The sequence below is a fragment of the Ambystoma mexicanum genome, chromosome 2p (assembly GCF_040938575.1).
Source record: "Ambystoma mexicanum isolate Mex_15411 chromosome 2p, UKY_AmexF1_1, whole genome shotgun sequence".
Classification (NCBI taxonomy): Eukaryota; Metazoa; Chordata; class Amphibia; order Caudata; family Ambystomatidae; genus Ambystoma; species Ambystoma mexicanum.
Genome location: NC_090923.1, coordinates 291,191,568 through 291,215,963, shown reverse-complemented (window position 1 = coordinate 291,215,963; position 24,396 = coordinate 291,191,568). Strand labels below are relative to the sequence as shown.

The 24,396-nt window shown below is 48.2% G+C and overlaps 1 protein-coding gene across 3 annotated transcripts in view; it reads right to left on the bottom strand.

Annotated features, from left to right (window-relative positions):
* Window positions 1–24,396, bottom strand: part of PTPDC1 (protein tyrosine phosphatase domain containing 1) — a 980,126-nt gene that overhangs the window by 55,911 nt on the left and 899,819 nt on the right. For all 3 annotated transcript variants that reach the window (XM_069643571.1, XM_069643572.1, XM_069643573.1), the window contains exon 9: window positions 10,444–10,554. In XM_069643571.1, the coding sequence (XP_069499672.1) occupies window positions 10,444–10,554 (111 nt within the window). The remainder of the gene's footprint in view (window positions 1–10,443; window positions 10,555–24,396) is intronic.

Below are 24,396 nucleotides of genomic sequence, written 5' to 3'. Positions count from 1 at the left end.
GAGCCCCAGTGGCAGGACCAGAAGCGCAAAGATTCCCTGCTGAGGGCGATAATCCAAGACCAATTTCAGAAAGCTGAGTGTGTGCTATATTCTTCGCTGGGCCCCTCCTGTGATGCTGATTGGGGCACCACGGTTAACAACCCCGTCCTTGGCTCCTACTTGGCACCTTCCAGGCACACTTACTTGTTGTGGGGGCTCCGGCTGCGTTAGGTCAACTGCTCTGCTTGTCCAGTCACTGTGGGGTGGATGCTTGCAAACTTCTTAAGATGCCCTGTTAGCTGCTCCTCTCAGCCGATCTCTCACTCTCCACAGGGTGAGGCCAGGGGGTCCAAACGCTCTACCAGGCTGGCCCACACAGGCCTTATTGTCTTTGAGGATTACTGGTCTGATGGGACTTCCTACGCAACTCAGCTTCCCTCGCTGATCAGGAGTCACCCTCGACGATCTGTTATGGGGTGGGGCAGCTCTACTCACCCCTTGCAAAGGTAGATTGCAACTGCAGGACTTTTTTGCCTCCTACCTCCTGCAGCGTCCGGGCACAGGGCTATCAGTATTCCCTGGGTCATTCCTTCAGAAGGATTTGCACTGGAGTACTGCGGGACATTCAGGTCTCTCTGTAGGGTGCCCCCAACAGCACCTGTGCCCCATGCCTGCTGGAGACAGTTCTGTCGCTGATCGGCACGGTCAGGCTGCCGACTTTGTAGGCGTTGATGTGGAGAGGGGTTTCGGTGCAACGCTCTCACAGAAACGCTAGCACCTTATCTATCTCAGCTGCCACCTCAGAGGTGATTCCCTGGAGCGGCACACTTCCACTTCCCTGAAGTCCCAGGGCCGACCCGGGAAAAGCGTTCTGGGCCCGACAGAGGCAAGGTCAGTCCATAGCGGTCCACTCTGATAGGCCGTCCCAGGCATTCGCCCCCCCTCCGGCTGCCACCTCACTTGCTCGCCGCGGAAGTCACTGTGTGTTGGCGGCTACTCTATGCCTGTCGCAGCGGCCCCACCAAGCTTCTCTACACCCCGAGCAGATGTCATGGGGGGGTCAGGCTGCCAACCGGAGCGGCGGCCTCCTCATAATCGCCAGCAGCCACCATTTTGTTGCAACATGCAGAAGCGGAGTGTCATTTCAGTATGGCCCTCAACCGATTCGCTCCCCGTTTTTCGTTGAACTGCTAGCTGCACGGGGCATTCATAAGCAGGATTGCTAAGCTTGGGGTTTAATTACAAGCATTTCAGTGCTGCAGTCAGGCCCACAGGTAAGCTCTCTAGGGAGCTTACAGCAGACCTGCCATCTCGGTCTGCTGCCTGGCCACAGCCCCGGATATGTTCTTTTGTAAGCTTGGGTGCTGCGTGACAGTGCAGGTGTTAGTGGTAGGGCAATAAGGTTAGGTTTCCTTAGATGAGGGATGACGAAGTCGATGTGGTGGTCAGACCAAGGACACAGGGTGTTGGCTATGATAGAGACCTGGCATTTGAGGTCAGTGATCCAATCTAAAGTGTGGCACTTTTTGTGGGTAGGGTCGTTGATGTAGTGCCTAAAGCTTAGGGTTTCGAGGGCGTTAGCGAGTGAGGAGGCAAGAAGGTCTTCAGGGTCATTGAGGCCTAAGTTAAGGTCTCCCATGAGGATGATTTTGGAGGAGGCTTTGATATTATCTCCCAGGATGTGGAGGAGGTTTTCTTCGGAATTTAGTATAGGACTGGGAGGGCGGAGATAGTGCAGGTAGGTGTAGGGGATAGCTTAATGGAGAGAATGTCTTCATTTTCCTGGAAGGAGGTGTTAGTCTGTCTAATGGGAAGGGAGTCTTTAACCAGAAGGGCGTACCCGCCTCCTCTGGAAGTGGGCCGGTCATTCTGGTAGATTGTATAGCCAGTGGGAATGGCTAAGGACAAGGCAGGGCCTGTTGCTTTGTGAAGCCAGGTTTCTGAGATGGCCAAGGCATCTAGGTTGTTGGAGGTGATTAAGTCATTGATCTTGAGGGCGTGTGCTGGTATGGATCGTGCATTATTAAGGGCACAGATCAGGTAGGGCTCCTTGTCTAAGGGGATAGGGCCAAGCACTTTTTGAGCACACAGGTCAGTGGTGGCAGGGGGTACCCTAGTTTGTGGGGTATGTAGGTTATCTTGGCCAGAGGCTGGGGAGGAGCTCATATTTGACGGGGCATTTTGAGAGTAGGAGGTGTTCCAGTGATCAGAGTCAAAGCTAGGTGATGACAGTACTGGGGCTGTATATGGAGTTGTGTCAGCTAACTTCAGGAGGAGCATTTTGGAGAATACTGGCATTTTCGAAGGTGTAGTGTGCAAGGTAGTACAGATGGGAATATTAACATTTATCAAGTAGTTTATCTTTGCACTTAGTTGCACATAGGTGCATGGGTTAATTCCCTTTACTGAGCTTTTACCGCTAGCAGGTGTGCAGGAGCTATAGCTTGACTTCAAAGGCGACGTATAGGGGTCAATAAGAGTGAGGTGGTGCACATTGACTGTGGGTGTATTGTTAACAAGTGGCTGACAGTACATTCAAGCATACAGATGCATATTGGCAGTGCGGGAATCAGTATAACTAGGGCTGGGAACATGTATAGTTTTGACAGCAGTTTTGGAACTAGCAGTTTTGGCAAACGCGTCATTTTCTATGCAAGTATCAACATGTGGCAAGGCATTGCAAGTATCAAGATACATGAGATTAGTGATATTGCCAGGCAGCTAACCTTTCTGGGCACAAAATTGCAATGGCTGGCATTAGGTGGGAGTGTGACAATGCAGAAGGCAGTCAGGCGTGGGCAACTTGAGCTTTTTACATCAATATCGAGTTAAAGGCATCACTTTTAATGTGGCATGTAGTGTCAGTGCAGGTTGCAGCATGCATACGGCCAAATAGATTAGTACAGAGACATGCCTTAAGATGTCCAGGAGTGGATGGCGACGGGACTAACTAATTTTGTATTGACTGTGCGGACGGAGTCCTCGCTTCGTTTTTCTTGGTTAGTCGAAGTAATGAAGGGAATCTTCCTTTAGTCAGGGAATGACAGTGAAGTAGTAGAAAATACTGTTCTAGTAATGAAGAGAGCGAGAGCAACTGTATTGTAGTGGAAATCAGTGCGCTTCTTCTATGCTCGAGTTAAGGTGATATCTTGGAGATATTGGCCTGCGTGCATTTTATGGATAAAAATGCATTAATATGTGTAAGAGTGAGAAGTGTAACTAAAGTGAATAGCTGAGTGAGGTGATTGCGGAGACAGCAAGCAAGGTGAGTGATTGTGGGCGAAGACTAAGAAACCTGGAAAGGTAAAAAAAGCGGTTCCATTTGTTGAAATATTGTGTGCCACAGGTTCGGCTTCAGTGTTTAAGCCATTTATTTTGGAGTGAAATAGTTTGGTTAAATTAGGTAGGAGTATTGAGACTCCACTGAATCATTTTAAAGTACTATTGGGAATGGCTGTGGGAAACTAGGCAAAGATTTGAGCATGTTACCCTTAATGAGGGTACCTATGATAAGACAATATTAGAAAATCTGTATACATTCTTAGTTTCTAGGCACAAGGGTTTGAAGTTAGAGAAGCGGTTAAACATCTTAGAGCTATGGAGCTATGGAGGATGTATGAGAAAAGCATGAAGGCCCATAATGTTAAAGTCTCAGAGGAAGGGCTGAAAAATGAGGGTGCAGGAATTCCTTCTGCACCGCCCCCATATGGGGGCTATCCTTTATCGCCTGCAGAACGGTATACAGACCCTGAGTTTGAACCTCCATTTTCTCCAGTGGCCACTCCAGTGGTTGCAACACGGAGAACACACCTCCATCAGCTACGATTCCTAGAAAATAGGATACTCAGGAAAGTGGAAGGGTAACTCCTTCAATGGTTAGGGCTGTAGAAAGGTTGAGAACAGAGGGCGGAACTGGAATAGCTCCCCTGACTGCTAAGTTAGCAGAGAGAGTAAGGATGGAGGAACGAGAGGGAGGGAGGCTGGCAGCCAGAAGAGTAGATGAAGGGTTGAGAATGAGTGAAAAAGGGGAGACAATGGTGAAGAGGAAGTGTCGAGTATTGCCACCCCTCCCATTACCTATTGAGTTCACACCAAAGTATGTGACATATGAAGAACAGTTAAATCAGCAGAGAGCAGCACATGGGCTTTGCCCAATACCTATCAGCATGACAGCACCTATTAATATACCGACACCTAAGAAAACCTGGACAGTAAGGTATCCATTAAAAAAGCCATACCTACATTCTAAACAATATGACGGTTATGTGAATAAAACACCTGAAGAAGCAAAGAAGATAATGAATGAAGATGAATGGTGACGTCATAAGAAATCAGACTGACGCACATATAGAAGATATGACTTGAGAATACTGACAAGAGACGAAATACCAAGGTGATACCATGGATAAGTGACATCTTGAGCCCAAGGTGAAGAAGTGGATGTCAAGATGAAGAAACTTATGCCACATACATGATGAAGATATTTAGATAGTTTAAACGTGTACAGATGCAAGTAACTGCAAGAGGCAAAGAAATTGTGAAGCTAGTTTATGCTTAATAGTCGATAGTTTGCGGCAAGTGCCAACGTTTACAAGTATATACCTCACGAAGCACTTTATGAATGAATGTAAGTCCACTATGCACATGAGCAGAATTGAACAAAGGTTACACAAGGCCTCAAATGGAGTGTGTCACAGCAAGAAAATCGAGAATCAAGACAGACCAAAACTCAGCTAATGATGACCATGCCAAGAAGCCAAGATCTTATCTGGCTGGAATAAGCAGACATTGGATACAATTAAGGAGAGAACAGAACAGAGGATCCTGTTCAGAAAGGTCAAGATAAGCCACAGACGTCAGAGAACTGGCAGAATTAAATCAAATATACGAAAAATACATGGAGAAAAGCCGATTTCATGGTGTCTAGCCAAGTGAAAAAGGCTGGCTGGAAGAGTGAGATTTTCACACTTGCGCATGGATCCCCGCCATGCCCATACTCCTTAAAAGTTCACAGAGCAGACCCAAGGCCAAACTACAAAGAAGTAATTGACACATACATACTAAGGTTATGATTGATTATAGCATAATTGGTGGGAAGCTGGGGTGCAGACGAGCTTCTCTGCACCTGGATGGTCTTTCTGTGTGCTGCTAGACATAGGTGCAAAAGTATGAGTGGGGTTGATGCCAACCCAATCATAGTGTACCATGTAATCTAGGGTCCTATAGTGAGTAGAGCTACTGGGATGTCATACTTTTAGTGAGGTTCATAGTGGCCATTGAAGGGAGGGCTTAGTTGACCCACCTGACATTGATTATCCAATCCCCTCTCCCCATTGCCATATACAGATATAGTACCTATATTAAGTTACCTTCCTATAACCAATCATGTTGCATGTTAGGTTTTTAAGATTGGCACGTAGAATGACGTTAGTACGTGTGCAGGTTGTACGTCAGCAATGATGAGTTTTTTCTATAAATATTGTGTTTTTTCTAAAAGTAGAGGGAGCAAGAAGATCGAGCAATTGCTGATGTTTGTTGTATTCCATGTTTTATTAACTTGTCATTAAATGGACTCACTTTGCCAAACTATTGAGTTGTCTTAATTATTTGATGCAGGAATATGAATCTGCATCCCCATCTATCTTGTGGGTACTGCTACTCATCTTAAAGGGCTGTTTGGTGATCATCCAATTCGATGATCCCTTTATTGAGGTTGCTGGTAGGCCATCGGTAGTACTGGCGGCCTACCGGCAACCTCGGCTTAACATTTCCATCGCCCGATATCCCAGTAATACTGGGATATTACGGGCAGCAGAGGAACAGTGAGATCCCATTCCCATAGAGTCCTGTAGGACTCCATGTGAATGGGAACACTAAAGCACTAGCACCGTTAGTAATGGTGCTGGTGCTTCAGTGATTTATCTGCCGGTAGGGGCCTGAACTATCAGTAGGTCAGGTCTGTTGGTAGTTCACAGCCCCTACCGGCAGACTCAGAGTGACACAGCACGGAAAAGGTGCCAGTAAGCGTTATCATCTTTTCAACCAAAAATCAATTTAGAAAGACTGCTCTGTGACTGCTCTTTCTAAATCGAACTGTCAGTGGATGACACTTCGATTTAGAAAGACCGCACGCAGAGGCTGACAAGCTCAGCGGGCCCGGGAAGTGCAGAATGAGAAGAACGGTTACGTGTGTGGGTGCGTTTGTGTTGTGTGTATGTATGTTTTTTGGATAAGGGGAGTCATTGGTGGGGCACGGGTTTGGGGGGTGCTGTAAGAACATGGAAAAGTGGGGAGTGGGGGAGGAGCAAAGCAGAGCTTAGGGGGTTAAATCCCCCTTGAATAAAAAAAATAGGGTATTCTGTGAGAAAAGACCTCATTATTAAGGTCGCGGGATCTACGATCAAAAGAAAAACGGGCAATAAAAATCAGTCTTTTTCTCACAAGACCTTAATAATTGTGAGGCAATGGGGTATCAAGTGTGTGAGGAAACATGGTATACGGGCTCGGAGGCTCAAAGGACTTCAATTCCCATGATCCTCACGGGCGTTGGGAGTGTGCACATACGCACAATACTGCTGCCTATAAAATTCCTCCCCTGCCCATGGGCGTGTGGGCAAGAGGAGAGCAGGAAGGAGTGCTGGAGGATTAAGGAGACTGGAGGGTTGAGAGGCTGCACAGGTTGGTTAGAGAAGATCACCGCTTCCTCTCAATCACAGCATGAGGCGCAAGCGTTTGTGAGACCGCGGGTTCACCCGCTTCAATGCGGATTCCTCATTGCCTGGGGTGGTGCCATCCACCCCCTCAGGCCTCAGTTAAGTGCCTCATTGTGGTTTTCTCAAGCACACTGAACGGGGGGAGAGAAAGGAGTCAGAGGGAGAAGCGCAATGGAGCACCATTGATAAGAAACGTTTGTACAGCACATGGACGTTAATTAGTGAAAGCTGTGCAGAAAGTTTTGAACGCTACTAGGGACACGTTGTGTGAGAACATTTGTCTAGAGGGCACGCTATGCTCGTTTGCCACTGCTTGCTCAAAGAGGAACATGTGGAAACATGCAGGCAGCATGCGGTGTCTTTTGTGGTGAATTGAACTGTGAAAATAACTCCTTTGAGAAAGGCATTTAAGACCTCAAGGGGGTCATGTGTTCAGTCTGTGTTCAATGGCTAAAATGGCACATTGAAGTTCTTTCTGTTTTCTGCTTGTGCTACTGCTTGTCCCTAACCCTCTTCCCACCATTGGATGCCTCGAGGTTACCTGTTAGCAAGAATCAGGAGCCTGTGCCAACGAAGGTGGGATGGGTCAACTACATTTGGCTTCCATGGTCAAGAAAGAGTTGCGAGATACTCCAGGGGTTTGACAAATGAGGTCTTTTCACATAGAACTGGCCACGATGGATGAAGTGCTAGAGTGGAGGAAGAGAAAGTGAGGGGCAGAGGCAGAATGATGGCGAGGAAACATGTTAGCTTGCAGGCAGATGAGAGGTAACTTAAGAGGGTAATTTCGGACGCGAGGAGATAGGTTATCAGTTTGGTTTTAAACAAATCTGTGTGGACTGTGTTTTCGATGTACAAGGTGGGGAACAGAATTCCATGCAAGTGGAGCAAGAGGAGAGAAACAGTGGAAGCGAGAGGAAGCACAGAGAAGACGAGGTGCCACAAGGGTAATCGAGGAGGCAGAGCAGAGATTATGAGAAGGCTTGAAGGGTTGGCTGGAGGGGGAATGATATGGTGGTGACTTGGGTTGATTTTTAAACCAGGTGAAGAAATTTACATCTGCCCATGTTTTGCATATTAGCCATCCTGCCTGGTGGCAGTAAGAGGAAGTAGGTAGAAAGTGAAGGAGTTCAAAGAGTTCAGGTTGCGAAGTTAATTATCTTGTTGGGAGGACAGAAAGTATAGCTAGGGAGACCAAATACCATTCTGGCGCACTATAGAGAAGACAACAGTGGTTAAGAGCTGCTTAGCGGTGTTGAAAGGAAGGAGGTGCATGGTTTTCCTAATATTTAGGAGGTTGAAGCGAGCCTCCATTGCAGTCTTGGGGATGAAAGTAGAAAAGGTGTGAGAAAGGTCATAGATGTCGCTGAGGTTTCCAGCTGAATAGAAATAGGGAACAGTGTCAGGTGGGAACTGGATAGGCAAGCAAAGAGATGAGAGAAAGTATTTGTCAGGGAAGAAGAGCACTTCTGTTCTGGTGCAAAGCATCCAATATTTAATGGCAGAGAGACAGCTGGAAATTCTGATAGAGAGATCAGAAGAAAGTTCAGGAAAAGACAAGAGGATTTGGGTGTTGTCCGTAAAGAGTTGGTACGAGAACCCAAAGAAGGAGATACGTGCCCCAAGAGAAGATAGAGTGTAAACAGGACCCAAGATGGAACCTTGTGGATCACCAACAGTTAGAGAAGTGAGTTGAAAGGTGTTGTTGTTCCAAGGTGCCAGGTAGGATTCAATCCAGGCCAGGGCTCAAAGAAGTGAGTATTAAGGAGATCAGAGTGATATAAAGTGTCAAAAGCAGTGGACAGGTCAAGGAGAATTAGGTAGAGAATAGGTTGGATTTCTTAATGTAGCTGATAAAGATGGTGACCACAGAGCCACAGGAGCAGACACCTTCTTGTAGGGATATCAAAGTTTGTGGATATGCAGGATATTTGTAAGACAGTTGAACACAACAATTTGAAGCACTCTAGAGTAGTGCAAAAGGAGAGACATAGGGCTAAAGTTAGATGGTAGCTTTCAGTCAGCCCTTTGCTTTTTCAGGAAGAATGACCATGGCAGTTTTGAAAATAGAGGGAAAGCGAGCAGGGACTAAGAACAGGTAGAAGAGTTCAGCGAGGCGAGAGGCCACTAATGGGGCAACAGGCTTGACTAGCTAAGAACCTAATTATAAGAGTTATTGGATCGGAAACAGAATGCCAATACTGATCATTTTGGTCGGTAGACTATGGGCTGTACCAACTGTCTAGCCTTTGGATAATAGGGATGGGTCTGGGGTATTTGTCCAAACCCAGATCCTCAGAAGCTAATGACAGCGTAAAGGTAGATGTAACTGTAACTTGCAATACTTAAATATGTTGAATATATATTCATGTGCTTGAGGTTCTTGGCAATAACATGTTCAATGATGTATCTTATTTTAATTTCAAAATGTTCCTTTTGTTCTCTCTCACCCTCTCCCCATTTTTCTCAGATAATCATCTGGATTATGTACTTAAAGTGATGTACTTAAAGTGATGATATGCAATTTACTGCAAATAACTAATTATTTTAACAACTTAGACAAAGCACGGGAGGGCAAAACAGTGGCACGTGCTTTCCAATGAGTTATTGTTGGGTTTGCATTGTTCAGAGAATCTACTTGGATGAATATGTGGTTTCCTTTGTTTATCTTCCCAGTCATGGGGGGGTTCTCTCGTTTGGCAATGAATGGATTTTGCTTATGGTTCTTTGATAAATGTACATTATCATAAGATTGTTGTACAGTGGGTGTATATTATGAACACAATACTGTCCTGTTTTATAAAAAATAATCCACAGCGCAAAGGTGTCTGGTCATTTCTTTGCTTTAGGGGGAATAAGTCTAGGATTCCCTGTAGCCGGCAGGGTTGGTTGGAGTATGAGTCAATGAGGATGCAGTAGAATTCCTTTGTTACGCTATCAAGAGAGGACTTGAGAGAGTTCAGGGAAGAGAGCTAGAGTTGCAGGTCCTCACATGCAAGTGGGTACGACTCCATTTGCACAGCAGCCAACACATGTTTGCGCAGACGGAGCGTATGACTGGGATGACCCATGGCTGTCGAAGTCTTAGGGGTGAAAGTTAGCAGTGGGAAGTGAGTGGAGAAGGAGTCACATAGTAGGTATTGGAAGATGGATAAGGCTGTGTTAGTGGAAGAGGCATTAGGTGTGAAGGAGGAGAGTGAGGAATGTAGATCAGAAAGAAAGGGAGGAATGGCAGAATGGTTATATTTCCTTTTAGTAATAGGTGAGACAAGTGGTGAGGCGAGGGTGGAAAAGAGATGGCACTGGAAACAATGGAATGATTTGGTAGGGATAGTTTGACAGTAGTATTAGTGGCTGTGAGAGAGGTGGTGATGAATAAGAGATCCAAGGAGTTACCCTGTGTGTGGGTTAGTAGATTATGGATAAAGTGGAGTGCGTAGTCATTAAGAAAATACTGAATATAAATAAGGCCTCATGTCAAGACACCTTGAAAATGTATTTTAAGAAAGACATAACATTTTATCTATATGGGCATGGTTTTCCCCAAACACAGACAACCAGCTTCAGAGTCACAAGCAATTGATTCCAGAGATAATGCAGGGGTATATGTGATTACCAGGAATGCAAGCGCCTGAATACCTTTGTGAAATCCACCATACATATCAGTATCCGGTATTGTAAACACCATCTTACATGTGTGATGATGACTGATTTGTAACATATGATGTCTTAAACACTGATTTATACTTGCCTTGGTAAATGCTTTAATGGCACGCGTGAAAAAGGCATCTTCAATGTCAGCTGGTATTGTTTGTAGGCTTACGATGCAATGCAAAATACAAAGGATAGTCTGATGCTGCCCCTGTTTGATAGGAAAAAGGCAATATAAATGCAGTGTGAAGTTTGGTTAAACTAGCCAGAATTGAACATGTTTTAATTGAAAAATAACCAAGCAATACCTTTTGTTTGACCTTTCATTCTCCATTCATATATTGCGCTTCTAAAATGCAAACCCAGCAAACTAATTATAAGTTAGTTGGTAGTGATAAAACCTCCAGTAATTTAAAATACCAGATGTTTTACGCCTCTGCCAAACTACAATTATCAGTCCTAAAATTCCTCTTTAATTGCTGTTTTTGTTTGGAGGAAATTGCTACCACAAAAAAGCTTTACCGCATGCCAGAATTACTGCACACAGTAAAATTAGGTAGTTCGATAGCACTCCAAAATGACTAAAGGGTCTGAATAATTTAGGATTTTACAAACCTTTCAAATTACTACATGGATTACTCTTTGGAGTAATGGTACTACTGTTTGGCACTATTTACAGAGGAAATACAGTCAAACTCGTTTTCAGGTCCAAAGATAGCAAAACGAATTGATAAACAAAGCAGATAATTGCAATTACATGGATTTCTATACCACTGTGTAATAGAATTTACCAATGTTGTGAAAAAGGTAAGGGAGAGTGCCATGGATTGACTGAGTGGGTCATCTATTAAGTGCCACATTTGGGGCAAACTACCTCTTACAACCAGGTCTACAATTGTTAACACCTTGTAAGTGTACTCAGGCTTTCAACAATGAATCTAACCAATCACATATTCGAGTGATTTTCTGTCACCCTGTAACTCACTCCAGTATTACCAATACCAATTGATTTCACATACAAAATAAACAAAACATCATCTATGTATGATCTTGAACAGCAATCAACCTGAGCAATATACTTACTGCAACACACAAGGGAAAAACTCCACATGCCTTGGCTAATGTCTGAGTCACCCTGAAACGTGATTCAGCATAAGCACTCCAAAGGGTAGTATGATTAAAAAATAATAATAATAAAATAAAAAGAACACTAGCCCTTAGTAATCTTATATAGGCGAATCTGAATTCAGCCGGACTTTGGGGAAGTTCAACCAAACTATCAAAGAGTTAGGACATTTACGTTGCAAATTTTGGTAGACCCAATTTGTCAAGCTATAAAACTCTAGCATCAGTCTGGTGAACGCCTTCAGAGTGGGCTGAGGCAAGCTTATGAAATGGCATAAACATATTGTTTTCGGATTCTGCAATAGGAAACATCAATAGCATAATTCTAGGAGGAGCAGCATCAATTACGCCAACACGTCAATTTAGGCTCCATTGGCAGAGTCCATGAATATTCAATTTCACTGGTTGTTCATGTCGAAGGATGCAGAGCCCCTAGGCAATCCCTAAAACAAAAGAACTAATTGTTTTGATAAGTTGGGAATAAGAGACGGGAAGGCCTGTCAAGTGCCTTTTGACCTCACAGGGTCAGTTGTCTGGAGTGCGTGAATGGTCCCATCTGGAAGGCCAGGTGGGTTAGTTGGAATGGGTTAACATCAGGATGCTGTCTGTTGGTCTTGCAAGACAGACTAATAAAACCTTTTGCTCATCCCATAAAATAAAGAAATTAAGATTACTCATTTTTTGATGTTTACATTCTCAGCAATTTAAACAGGCAATGCACCGACATGAGGTTATTAAGGTGGCGGGAAACCTACAGCTCTTTATCGGGCAGGGGTAAAGTATGCCACACAGCTGATTGAGGAAGTGCTTATAAGTGCTTCCAAATGTTAATATTCGAGTGATAGATAGGAATGTTAAGGATGTATTTGCTTCCAAAAGCCCACAGTATGCCTATATAAAGCCTTAGTTACATAACCAAATCATTGCTTTCTTTGATGACGGTTAAACTGAGTTACACAAAAACTGTCTGTCTCTTATTTTCATGATCCTTATTATTACTATAATAATTATTAACATTGCAATATATTTTTATACCGGAAAACTAGATCAAGAGCAGAGGACCACTGTACATTTCAAAGAGAAATATTTGTAGCGAGAGTTTATCAAGTCATCAAATAAACATTAGTGATAATTATCATAGTATAAAACAAGGATGTGGATGTGCACAAGATAGACAGAATCTAGGTCACACGAAAGTGTTGTTATAAGTGTCTGGTTTTCAGTTCCTTTCTAAACTGAAGGAGACTGAACAGTCCACTTGCCACTGGGATGGCATTCCAGGAGACCGGAGAGTAACATGAGATGGACTTCTTCCTAGCTTTTTCCCTGGGGACGACTCTAGTTTCCAGTGTGCAGATTATTGCAAGATGAGCATGTGCTAGCCCATTTTGGCCATAGGCTAAGCTGGTGTACATGATTATGAACTAGGCAGCCAGGATGGGGAGCCAGAATAATTTGAGCACTGTGGAGGGAAAGTGGTGAGATTGCCTAGAGCTGGTAATGAGGTCAGCTGCAGCGGGCTGGGACATTTTGAGGGTGGCTAGGTAAGCAGCAGGTAGCTGTCAGAAAGGAGTTCCCCGCTGATAGCTCTTCCAGGAAAGAGTTCCCCGCCGATATGCAAGATCACTACGGCCAAAGTTCCGTAGTCCTGAGGAAGGGACTGATCCTGTTGTTTAGGAAGCTCTGATTCCAAGCCATTTGAAACATTTTCGGGATGTGTTGTTAAACGGATAGATTGCCATTTACATTGAAGTCCAGAGATTTTGCTGAGGCGGTGAGTTGAGGTTTGAAACAGTCCAAGCAAATGTCATCCTGCCACCTTTGAGCAGGTTCTTGCCTAGGAGAACAAATTCAGACTTGGTGGAGTTCTTAAGTAGGCCCTTTCATCTATGTTTGAAGATGTTGCTTATTTCACACACTAAAAGGGGTGTGTTTTGTTGTGGAACTTCACACTGTAAAATAAGGAGAGAGAGGTTGGGGCCGGGGAAAGAGAGAGAGAGAGACAGTGAGAATGAGAGAAGGTGAGAGGGAACAGTGGCGGATCCAGGAGGAGGGGGGCAAGGAGGGGGGCAAGGAAGGCGGCGGCTGCCTCTGGCTCCACCCTGGTGCCCAGTGCGCCTCCAATTTGGGCTGTTTCCTTCAGGCCTGGCAGGCGCTCCATTCGGAGCATCTGACGCCATCAATTGCAAATGCATACAAAGAAAAAAGAAAACTTGGCACACTAACGTGTGCTATGCTGCGACCGTTGCCTGGGCGGGAGATGGTGTAACTTTCACTTTGACTTCCCTGGGCCCCAGACTATCTGCAGCCTGCCCGCCTCAGTGCCTTGGTAACAAGTTGGGGGGATGAGGCACGTTCACGTTGCGCGCTCTCCAAATGGCACTGCTGTGCCGTGGCACTTGCCTGGGCCGGGTATGTTGTTACTTTCACTTTGACTTCCCCGGGCCCGAGACTATCTGGGGCCTGCCCACCTTAGTGCCCTGGCATCATGCTGGGCGGACGGGGCACGTTCAAATTGCACGCTCTCCACACACCACAGACCTGTCTAAATCCGGCCCAGTCAGAGAGTCACCCATGGCCACAGCAGCAATGCCTCCATTTCTCTTGCTGCCTGCAGACCAGAACGACTGATCCCTGGCTGAGGCAAGCCATGTGAAGACTGCCGTTCCTGATCGTTGCATGGAAACTGGAATGGTAAGCATTTTTTTATTGAGTTCTTTTGCTGCATCTTTCCAAGAGTGTGATGGAGAATCTGTGTTTGCAATACGCCACTTTAAGCAAAGCTGTGCATATTCTAGAAACTGGCTACAGATTTCTTCAAGGCCTGGTAAAGTGTAAAGTTTTTTTAAATGGAAGGGGCAACTGGTTGCCTTTTGTGCCTTCTTCAGATGGTGGCTCTAGATCTACTTGGACAAATGCATTTGTTGTTTATGAATCACTTAAAACCGCTTCTTTGAGAAATTGGAAGGACTACAAAGCGCGTTAGTTTCATATGTATAAATAGCGGCGCTATAACAGTTGAGTGAGCCCAGGCTCGCGTCCAGCATGTTGGGCAAAGTAGACAGAACACTTATTTTAAGTTTTTTCTAATGTAGTGGGGCAGTCCACAACTGGCTAACGTTGCTACTGCTGTTCGGATCCAGGTCACTCTTAAAATGATTGCTCAAAACATACAAGTCTTGCTTCACAGTGCCAGAAGGGTGCGAGTAAGCACTTCCGTGAAGCATTTTCCTGTCATTCTCGCGTGAGCAGAGTGGTTTATGCATAGGCAAACTGTACCTCATTGTACAGTCGGTAAATTACAATATTCTCCTACTAATTCAGGACCGGTGATTAACTATGGTGCCATTATCTTTGAAGGGTCAGCTTTCCTCTAGTGAGCACAGACGTGCCAGGGCCAAAACCGGGAGAAGGCTGGAGTTTTAAATAAGCCCGGATCACCTATTAATTGAAATAAGTGGTTTAAAGGTGGTGGTCTAAGGTGGTGGTCTAAAATGGCGGTCGAGGGTGACCTATAAATTGGTGAAACGGTTGTGGGTAGGCAACATTTTGTAACTGTTCATAATATTAGTGAACTGCACTAGCAAAGGAGAGGGAGCACAATGCCATTGGGCAGCACGTGTCTTTTCCCTCGACCTGCACACGCAAGTACAGCGTGCGCTTAGCGCCGAGAATCACCCCTCTGACTGGGTTTCATACAGATGTCTATAATAACGTAATGGATCGTAACTGCTTTTAAAGTGGCTGTGACTGGGCAACTGATGAGAAGTTATATGATATGAATGATATGATGTGGCATTTATAAAACGCCTGTACAAAAGCGTTTTTTTAGGCCAGACAGTTGAGTCAGCCGTGGCCGCAACACCCACTTCCAATGCTGTCTCCGTTTAACCGTGTAGGCCTGGACATAAACCGACCAGTCAGGAATCACAAACAGCATTAACTATGGCTCCATTGCACCTGGCCACCCTCTGTCCACCGGGCCCAGGTACCTGCTCACCCTGCCACCCTCATGCACTGCCTGAGGGCCTCCTCTTGCACTGTGGTCTGTATCTGTACCCATACAGTCCCCCACCACCTTCTGCACTTATCAGACATACCCTGTCTACTGCCTTAAACACATCACTTGCCACTTGCTGGCTGCACTAGCACCGTCTATGCCTATTTATTTATTTATTTATTATTATTTATCTGTTTCTCCTCTGCTCCGCACTTTCCACTTCTCCCCCTTCCATGAACTTTTCCCCTTTCCCATGCACTTGCGCGTTCTCAATGTCACTGGGCCTAGTAAGATCGTTATTTTGTTCTCCCCGTTCCCCTCCCTTACCTTGTCGCGCTCTGAAACACCTGTGTACTAGCGCGATATAAATCAAATATCAAAATAGCATGCAGCCGGAGACACGACAGAAGGTTAGAGGAGTACACAAGGGAGGAGATTTTGGTTAGAATGGGATTCAAGTGTGCATTTTGAAGAATAATTTTTCTTTACATGGTCATGAGCTATTAGCCAAAGGGGGAATTAACTTATCAAACAAGATAAGTGGGCCACAAAAGCGGGCCACTTTGACCAAAACTGCCTGCATGTTTCGGAATAAGGAGAAACCAGCAGGGGTAAACTTAAGTATTTATAGAAAAGGGTTAAAGAACCGCTGGGCAATTTTAGCTTTTTGGGAAGTGCAAGTAGTACAGGTGGCATGTCTCCTGAATTATTTCCATGGCTAGACCTCAATTCCACAGCTAAAGCGGATGGAAAAACTGATAAAGGTAGATGAACAGACGGTTTTCCTAAATACCTAAACAGGACTACATAGCATTTTCGTCAGGATCGCGGACACCTAATACTTTTAATGTAGAGGGGTGTCCATGTTTTATGGATAGGTAAATTGACCCAAAAGTGAGAATGTAGCAGGTAGAGCATAGCACAATGCTTGAGGCCCAGGAGCTGGGCTTTATTGGCAGCACCAGCACAATGACTCGCTTAGAAACAGGGTCATCCGTCCAGATTAGATGGCTGACAGATGGCGTCCAATGGCTAGGTCACAGGCGCGTTTGTTAGGTAAAGGTGGGTCCACAAACTAAAACAACATAACTGATTTGTTGTACGCCGCCCCCTCCCTTAAAGGGTAGCTTTGCTTTAAGGAAGGAATTAAAATACACCACACTAAGGGTCGTGGTGACACTGATACATAGATCCGTCCCGTTCACATACCTTAGTACAGCGATTGGTCGCTATGTCCTGGTACACGCCAACCTCAGAGAGAAGGAAGTACTACTCATCAACATATATGGCCCCAACGTGAATGACCCCGGTTTCTACACTGCATTATTTGGAAAGCTGACCAAATAACCCAAAGCACATCTAATATGTGGTGGCGATATTAACACCATTCTTGACACGCATTTAGATCGCACATCAGATCAACCCAGAACTTTGACCAACGCTGCCCGAACGATACTGACCCACATGTCCGACCTAGGCCTGCGGGACGCTTGGCGCATCCTACATGGCACAAAGCTGGCATACACGTACTACTCCTCAGTGCATGATATGCTCTCTAGGATAGAAGTGTGGCTGTCATCCCATGATGTCCTAGGCTGGATCACTGACACACATACATTTGCTAGAGGGTACTCAGACTACTCCCCCATCCAAATAACCATACAAATCCCAGAGATGAAAATAAATAGACCCCCTTGGGATATTCAAACCCGCGGCACTGGCGGATCACGTCTATTAAACAACATTGGCCCAACAAATAGAGGAGTACTTCAAACACAATGAAGGCTCGGTGAAGAGCCAGGCAATACTGTGGCAAGCCTTTAAAGTGTGCATAAGGGGTACTGCGATGTCCACAGAGTTTGGGGTACTGAAAGATATACGCAGGGAATGCCAGCAGCATGAAGGGGACATAGCCAGGTTGCAAGAGCGATATGTTCAAGATCCGTTCCCCCAATTGGGATTGGAAATGAAAACCCAGATAGAAGAATTTAGGAAAGCAGCAAACCGGAATATCCGATACTTTGACAGACCAGCAGCCGCAAGGCGATATGGGGAACAAGAACGCGCTGGTAGACTCTTGGCAAGAATGATAAGAGGCGAGCGAGGGCACACAACCATACCATGCATAGCACGTCCAGATGGGGTGGTGAACACAGAACAAATGGAGATAGAAGAAACATTCTATGATTTTTATAGGCACCTGTACTCTCCCCAAAGCGTGGCCACCGACCAAGAGATAGACCAATACCTAGGCAAAATACCGACGACGCTTCTATCTACCGCCGCCAGGGAGGCACTAGAAGACCCGATCACTGTGGCCGAGATAGCGGAGGCCATTAAAGCTCTGCCCAACGGCAAAGCACCGGGCTCGGACGGCCTTGGCGTGGAGTTCTACAAGGAGTTTTCTGGACTCCTCGCTCCTAAATTGCACACAGTCTGGACGGAGGCCCAAGGAGAGGGGGAACTACCGGGAACCACCAGGGAAGCAATCATCACCCTTCTACTCAAGCCAGGGAAACCAACTGAAGATTGTGGCTCTTATATGCCGCTTTCATTAATAAATACAGACGCCAAGATATTCGCCAAGATACTGGCAACCCGGTTGACACCACTTATGCCACATATGGTTTACGAGGACCAAGCAGGCTTTGTGACAGGCAGATCCACAGCGACAAATATCCGACGCTGCTACAACATACTAGCAGCTATCCCGAAGGAACAACAAGGGGTGGCAATAACATTGGACATGCAAAAGGCCTTTGACACGGTCTACTGGCCCTTCTTGTTCAGGGTCCTGAAAAATTATGGGTTTGGCAATAACTTGATAAAGTGGATCAGGGTACTGTACACACGCCCTTACACCAGAATAAGCATCAACGGCACCTCATAGGAAGTGCTGGAACTACTCGGAGGCACAAGCCAGGGCTGCCATTGACCCTCCTACTTTTCACACTTGTAATAGAACCATTGGTGGATATACTCGGGGCCAGATATGGGAAATTAGGACTACTGCTAGAAGGAAGGGTGAAGATGGAACAAGTTACTTACCTGTAACTGTTGTTCTCCAGCATGGGTCTGGCATGGATTCACATGCTCATGAATATTCCCCGTCGTCAGGCTGGGAATCCTCGGTAAAGAAAAAATCAGTCTCAGTTTTGTTTCTGATCGGTCTTTCTTAGTAGTAACCAATCACTGATCTCTGGGTCAGACTGCCCTCTCCCTAAGCCCCGCCTCTGGCAGCCATCCTCAGATTTGGTAGCACGCAAAGTGGCAGTATGACCAAGTGAAGAGCCGCAGAGGGGTAGGCGGGAGGGTTCGCATGTGAATCCATGCCAGACCCATGCTGGAGAACAACAGTTACAGGTAAGTAACTTGTCCCTTCTCCAGCATGGGGTCTGGCATGGATTCACATGCTCCTGAATAAAAGAATACATAGCAGTGTACACATGCACAACCACGGGAGGTGGCAAAAGCTCAACATTAAGCATTACATCCAAAACTCAACATTAAGCAATTCTCACCAGGCTCACCTTAGGCAAACAGGTTGCGCAGCACTGCTTGGCTGACCCTGGACTCCTCCCTGGAGTCCCGATCGACGCAGTAGAATCTTGTGAAGGTGTGCGTCAACCTCCACGTAGCAGCCCTGCAGATGTCCAGCAGGGGCACACCAGACAGGAACGCCGTGGTAGCAGCGATTGCTCTGGTCGAATGGGCTCTCGGACGGCCGGGCAGCGGTCGGTTTGCCAACCGGTGAAAGTGGATGATGTAGCCGGAGAGCCATTCGGAAATGGAAGTCCTCGAGAGAGCCTTCCCTATATTCGCAGACCCAAAGTTCACAAACAGCTGTGACGTCTTCCGAAAACTCTTCGTGCGGTCCACGTAGAACGTCAGCGCTCTAGCTACATCCAGCGAGTGCAAAGTCCCCTCAGCCGGCGTCGAAGGCGACGGGAAGAAAACTGGTAACACCAAGGGCTCGTTGAGGTGGAAGTCTGACGGCACCTTGGGCATGAAGGAGGGGTGCGTCCTCAGCACCACCCTCGTGTCATGAAAAGTCAAGTATGGAGGCTTGCAAGATAGGGCCTGGATCTCTCCCACTCGTCGTGCAGAGGTGATGGCCACGAGGTACGCTGTCTTCCATGACAGGAACTTCAAAGGCGCCGAATGCATAGGCTCGAATGGGGCCCCCCATGAGCCTGGTCAGCACCACATTAAGCTCCCACGCCGGGGCAGGAGCCTTCACCGGCGGGAACGATCGGAATAGTCCCTTCATAAATTCCTTCACCAGGCGATGAGACCACAAGGACGCCCGTCCCGTAGTCCTGGTATATCGGGAGATGGCAGCCAGATGTATTTTTATGGAGGCGTGAGCCAGTCCAGCTTTGGCCAGCGACAGTAGGTACGGCAGTACTTGAGGGGCTGTAATCCACAGAGGGTTAATCTTCTGTGCACGGCACCAGACAGAGAACCTCTTCCACTTATGACCGTAACACTTGAGAGTTGAGGACGCCCTGGCTTTTGCAAGAACCTCTCTGCAGTCAGCCGGGATATCGTACCCTCCAAACTCTAGTGCTGCAGGAGCCAGGCCTGCAAGTTCAGCGACTCTGGGTCGTGATGAAGAATGGTGCCTCCTTCTCTGGAGAGAAGATCCGCGTCTGCCGGCAGCTTGACTGGTGGAGACGTTGACAAGTCCAGAAGGTCCGGGAACCAGATCTGCCTCGGCCACGCTGATGCGGCGAAGATCATTCTGCACCTGGACTTCTTGAGCTGTTTGATGAGGCGGAGCAGCAACGGAGGGAATGCGTATACAAACAGGCAGTCCCAAGGGAACAAGAAAGCATCGCCCATGCTCCTCGGCTGCGGGAACCTGCTGGCGAACCTCTGGCACTTGGAGATAGTCACCGTCGCGAAAAGGTCGATCCGGGGTTTGCCCCATCGTCAAAAGAGCCGATCCACCTGGTCCTGACGTAGTTCCCACTAGTGGCACAAGCGCAGCTCCCTGCTGAGTGAGTCGGCGATAGTGTTTTTTATTCCTGCCAAGTGGAAGGGAACCAGAAACATCCCCTGGGCAACAGCCCAGGGCCACAGATCCTGGGCCTCCTTGGATAGGGCTGGGGATCTGTTACCTCCCTGCTTCCGTATGTAGAACATCGTGGTGGTGTTGTCGGTGAAGATCCTCACCACTTTGTCCTTGGGCGGTCCTTGGGGGGGACGGAAGGAACGACTTGAGCGCCCAGAACACTGCTCGGAGCTCCAGAATGTTGATGTGGAGAGACCTCTCCTCTGGGAGCGTGGAGATCTCCGGTGTGGGCCCCCCCAACCCTCCAGAGAGGTGTCCGTCGTCACCGTCTCCTGAAACGCCGGGGTCTGAAAGTCCGTGCCTGTAGTGAGGTGCTTACGGGTACCCCACCATAGGATCGCCCGACGGAACTCCTCGTCGAGAGGGATCCTGTCTTCGAAGCAGCCCGTCGCCTGAAACCAGCGGGCGTCGAGGAACTCCTGTAGCGGACGCATCCGAAGTCTTCAAAGGGGTACAAGATAGATGCATGAGGTCATCATCCCGAGGAGGGACTTGACGGACCTCACCCTGGCCACGTCCGTGGCTAGCAGGCGCTGCACCTTGCCCAGAATGGCCTTCGTCCTCTCCTGCGACGGGGAGGCCAATTGCCCCACTGTATCGAGCTTCGCTCCCAGAAACAGTGCTACTTGCGACGGAACCAGGTGGGATTTGGGGTAGTTGATGGCGAATCCCAGTTCCGTGAGCAGCCGGACGGTCCTCGCTGTGTGTTCGACGGCGAGTTCTCTTGTCCTTGCCTGGATTAGCCAGTCGTCCAGGTAGGGGTAGACGTGGTTCCCCTGCAGGCGCAGCCGCGCCGCCACTGGTGCCAGGCACTTGGTGAATACCCTGGGTGCTGACTTTAATCCGAACAGCAGGGCTCTGAATTGGTAGTGGCGTCCCTGAACCACGAACCTGAGAACCTTTCTGTGTCCTTTTAGAATGGGGATGTCGAAGCAAGCATCCTCCAGGTCCAACGACGATAGGAAGTTGCCCTCCTCCAGCTGTCCCAGCACGTGCTGGAGGGTGACCATCCTGAATTTCTGCGCCTTGATGTATTTGTTTAACTGACGCAGGTCCAGGATGGGGTGCCAACCGCCTGTCTTCTTTCTGACGAGGAAGTACCTTGAGTACACTCTGGAGCCCCAGAGCCTCCTGGGGACGAGCTCGATGGCACCTTCCTTGAGCATCACCCTTACCTCCAACAGCAGTTGAGGGACGTGATTCTCCTTCCTGGCCACTGGAGGAACGCGAGGACACTTCTTTTGGAATTCCAGCGAGTGCCCGTTGGCCAGGGTGTCCAGCACCCAACAGTCGGTGGAGATGGACTCCCACAGGCTGACGAACTTCGCCAGCCGGCCTCCCACCGGGGTGCTTCGGTGGGGGCCCGACGCCACGGCCTGGTCAGTCTTGCTTGAAGGAGGCCTTGCCGCCTTGGCCTCCTTGACAAGGACGGCGGGATCCCCCTTGCTTGCCGCAACCTCTGTAGGCCTCCTGGAACAAGGAGGGGGCCGCCTGGCGGTATGTAGAAGAGCCACCACTGGATCCCTTGGCGGCACCCTATCTGCCTGCGGATCTCCGAAAGGGCCGTCGTTGTTAAAGTACTCCTAGGGCCCGGGCCGTCTCCGAGCCGGTCTTGATGGCCTGGAGCGACTCGTCCACCGTCTTCCCAAAAAGGTTGTTGCCGTCAAACGGCATATCCAACACTCTGGTCTGGACGTCCTGGCGAAAGTCCGTCGTCTTGAACCATCCTCATCGTCGGAGGCAAACCCTGTTGCCCAGTTGGCGAAATCCGTTATCTGCAATGTCCGTTGCCACCGTTATGGCGTGATCGGACGCCACCTCGTCTTCCTGCAGAATTTGTAGGGCCTCTGCCCTCTTGTCGTCCGGTAGGAAGTCTAGAAGGGGAGCTATCTTGAACCAAAAGCTCCCTGTCGTAGCGGGCCACGATCGTTAAGGCATTGGCCGCCCTTATCGTCGTCGCCGCCGACGAGATGACTCGTCGTCCCATGGAGTCCAACTTCTTGCCCTCGCTGTCCGGCGGAGAAGTGGAAGTTAAAGCCACCGCACCCGCTGTTTTCTTCTTGGCCGCTGCCGAGACGACAGAGTCCGGCGTGGGCTGGGCCCTGAGGCACAAGGGGCGGCATCGGGGACTCAGTACTTCTTCTCGTACCTGTCCCTCTTGGCGGGTGTCGTGGAAGGGTTCTTGAGGATAGCCAGCCCCTCGTCCCAGATGTTGTCGAGCAACGGCACCGCGAGGACCGTCTTCCTCTTGGCCTCTCGTTGTTGGTAAAGAAACCCTTCCTTTTTCTGTTCTTCAGGGCAGAGCTGGAAGAGCTCGGATGCCCTGGCGATCATGGCATGAAAGGAGCCAATTTCGTCGGGTGGAGAAGCCCGAGGGGGGGTGGTGACGGGATGTCCGTTGTGTCATCACCGCCGTCGTCGTCCGTCCCCGTCGCTGTATCCTTCGCCATATCCTCTCTAGGGTCCGGCGAGGGGGATGAGGGGTCCACCGGCCTCGTGGGCACGAAGAGAGGAGCGGGGTGGACTCTCCTCCGCTTGTTCGGAGGGCTTCCCGGCGGGCCTGGTTCTGGATCCACCGTCGGGGTCCGTGGTAATCTCGTCCTTATCTCAGTACATAAGGATTGGATCGCCAACAAAATGGCCGCCGAGCTATCCTGGGGCTCGGGTAATGGCTGCGACGGACGGGATGGCCGCTCCACTGGGCCCTCTTCGTCGCTATCTTCGATCACATCAGCAGGGACCGTCCCCTGGGATCGAACCTTCTCGAACTTCTCGTTGAGGCCTATGAACCTCTCTTTGAGGCCATTCCCGGTTTCCACCAGATCCTCCTCAGAGGCTGATTCCGAGTCTGTAATGCCCACCGGCCCCCCCCCTCTTTTTCCGCCGGGGACTTCACGGGGTTCTTACCGATGGGCTGGAAAGAGGATTCCCTCCACGGTGGCAGGGATACTCTGGGCCCAGAGGCCGTTTCCACTGGCGTAGTCTCAGCTGGCTTCGCCAGGGTTGCAGCAACCACTTCGATAGAGGCCTTTGCCGGCTGGATCAAAGCCCTCACCACCTTACCATCAAACGGTGGAGCTTGAGGCTCGATTAAACCAAAAAAATGAGAAAATCTCCCGAAAAAGCGCGAAATCGCAGCAAAAACTCGAGAGCTAAAGCACGATGACTCCCAACACTTGAGCGTGCGGTAAAAATCTGAGGATGGCTGCCAGAGGCGGGGCTTAGGAAGAGGGCAGTCATTGGCTGGGGGCAGTATGACCCAGAGATCAGTGATTGGTTACTACTAAGAAAGACAGATCAGAAACGAAACTGATACTGATTTTTTCTTTACCGAGGATTCCCAGCCTGACGACGGGGAATATTCATGAGCGTGTGAATCCATGCCAGACCCCATGCTGGAGAATATTACACTTTATGCCAACGACATTCTGCTATACCTGAGGAACCCCAAAAGCAATCTCGGTAAAGTCTTGGCAGTGGTTAAAACCTTTGGGGAGTATTCGGGCCTGAAATTGAATGCCGCTAAATCTGAAATTTGTCCCCTTACGGATGCAACAGTCCAGCCACCGGAGATCCACAGACTTCTATGGAGCCCCGTACATATTAAATATCTGGGGGTACACGTGGCAAGGACGGCACAACTTTCCTGCACACTGAACTACGGGGGCCTAGCGGACGCCCTTTGTGTTAAGATGGAACGTTGGAGATCCCTTCCAATATCAATGATGGGCAAGTTTGCCCCTAGTCAAAATGATAATTTTGCCAAAACTCATACACTTATTTGTTCAGTACTTTCCCGGTATGGCCGGGCAGAGCACTTTTTTTCGAAAATAAGGGGCGCGTGCGCCTCG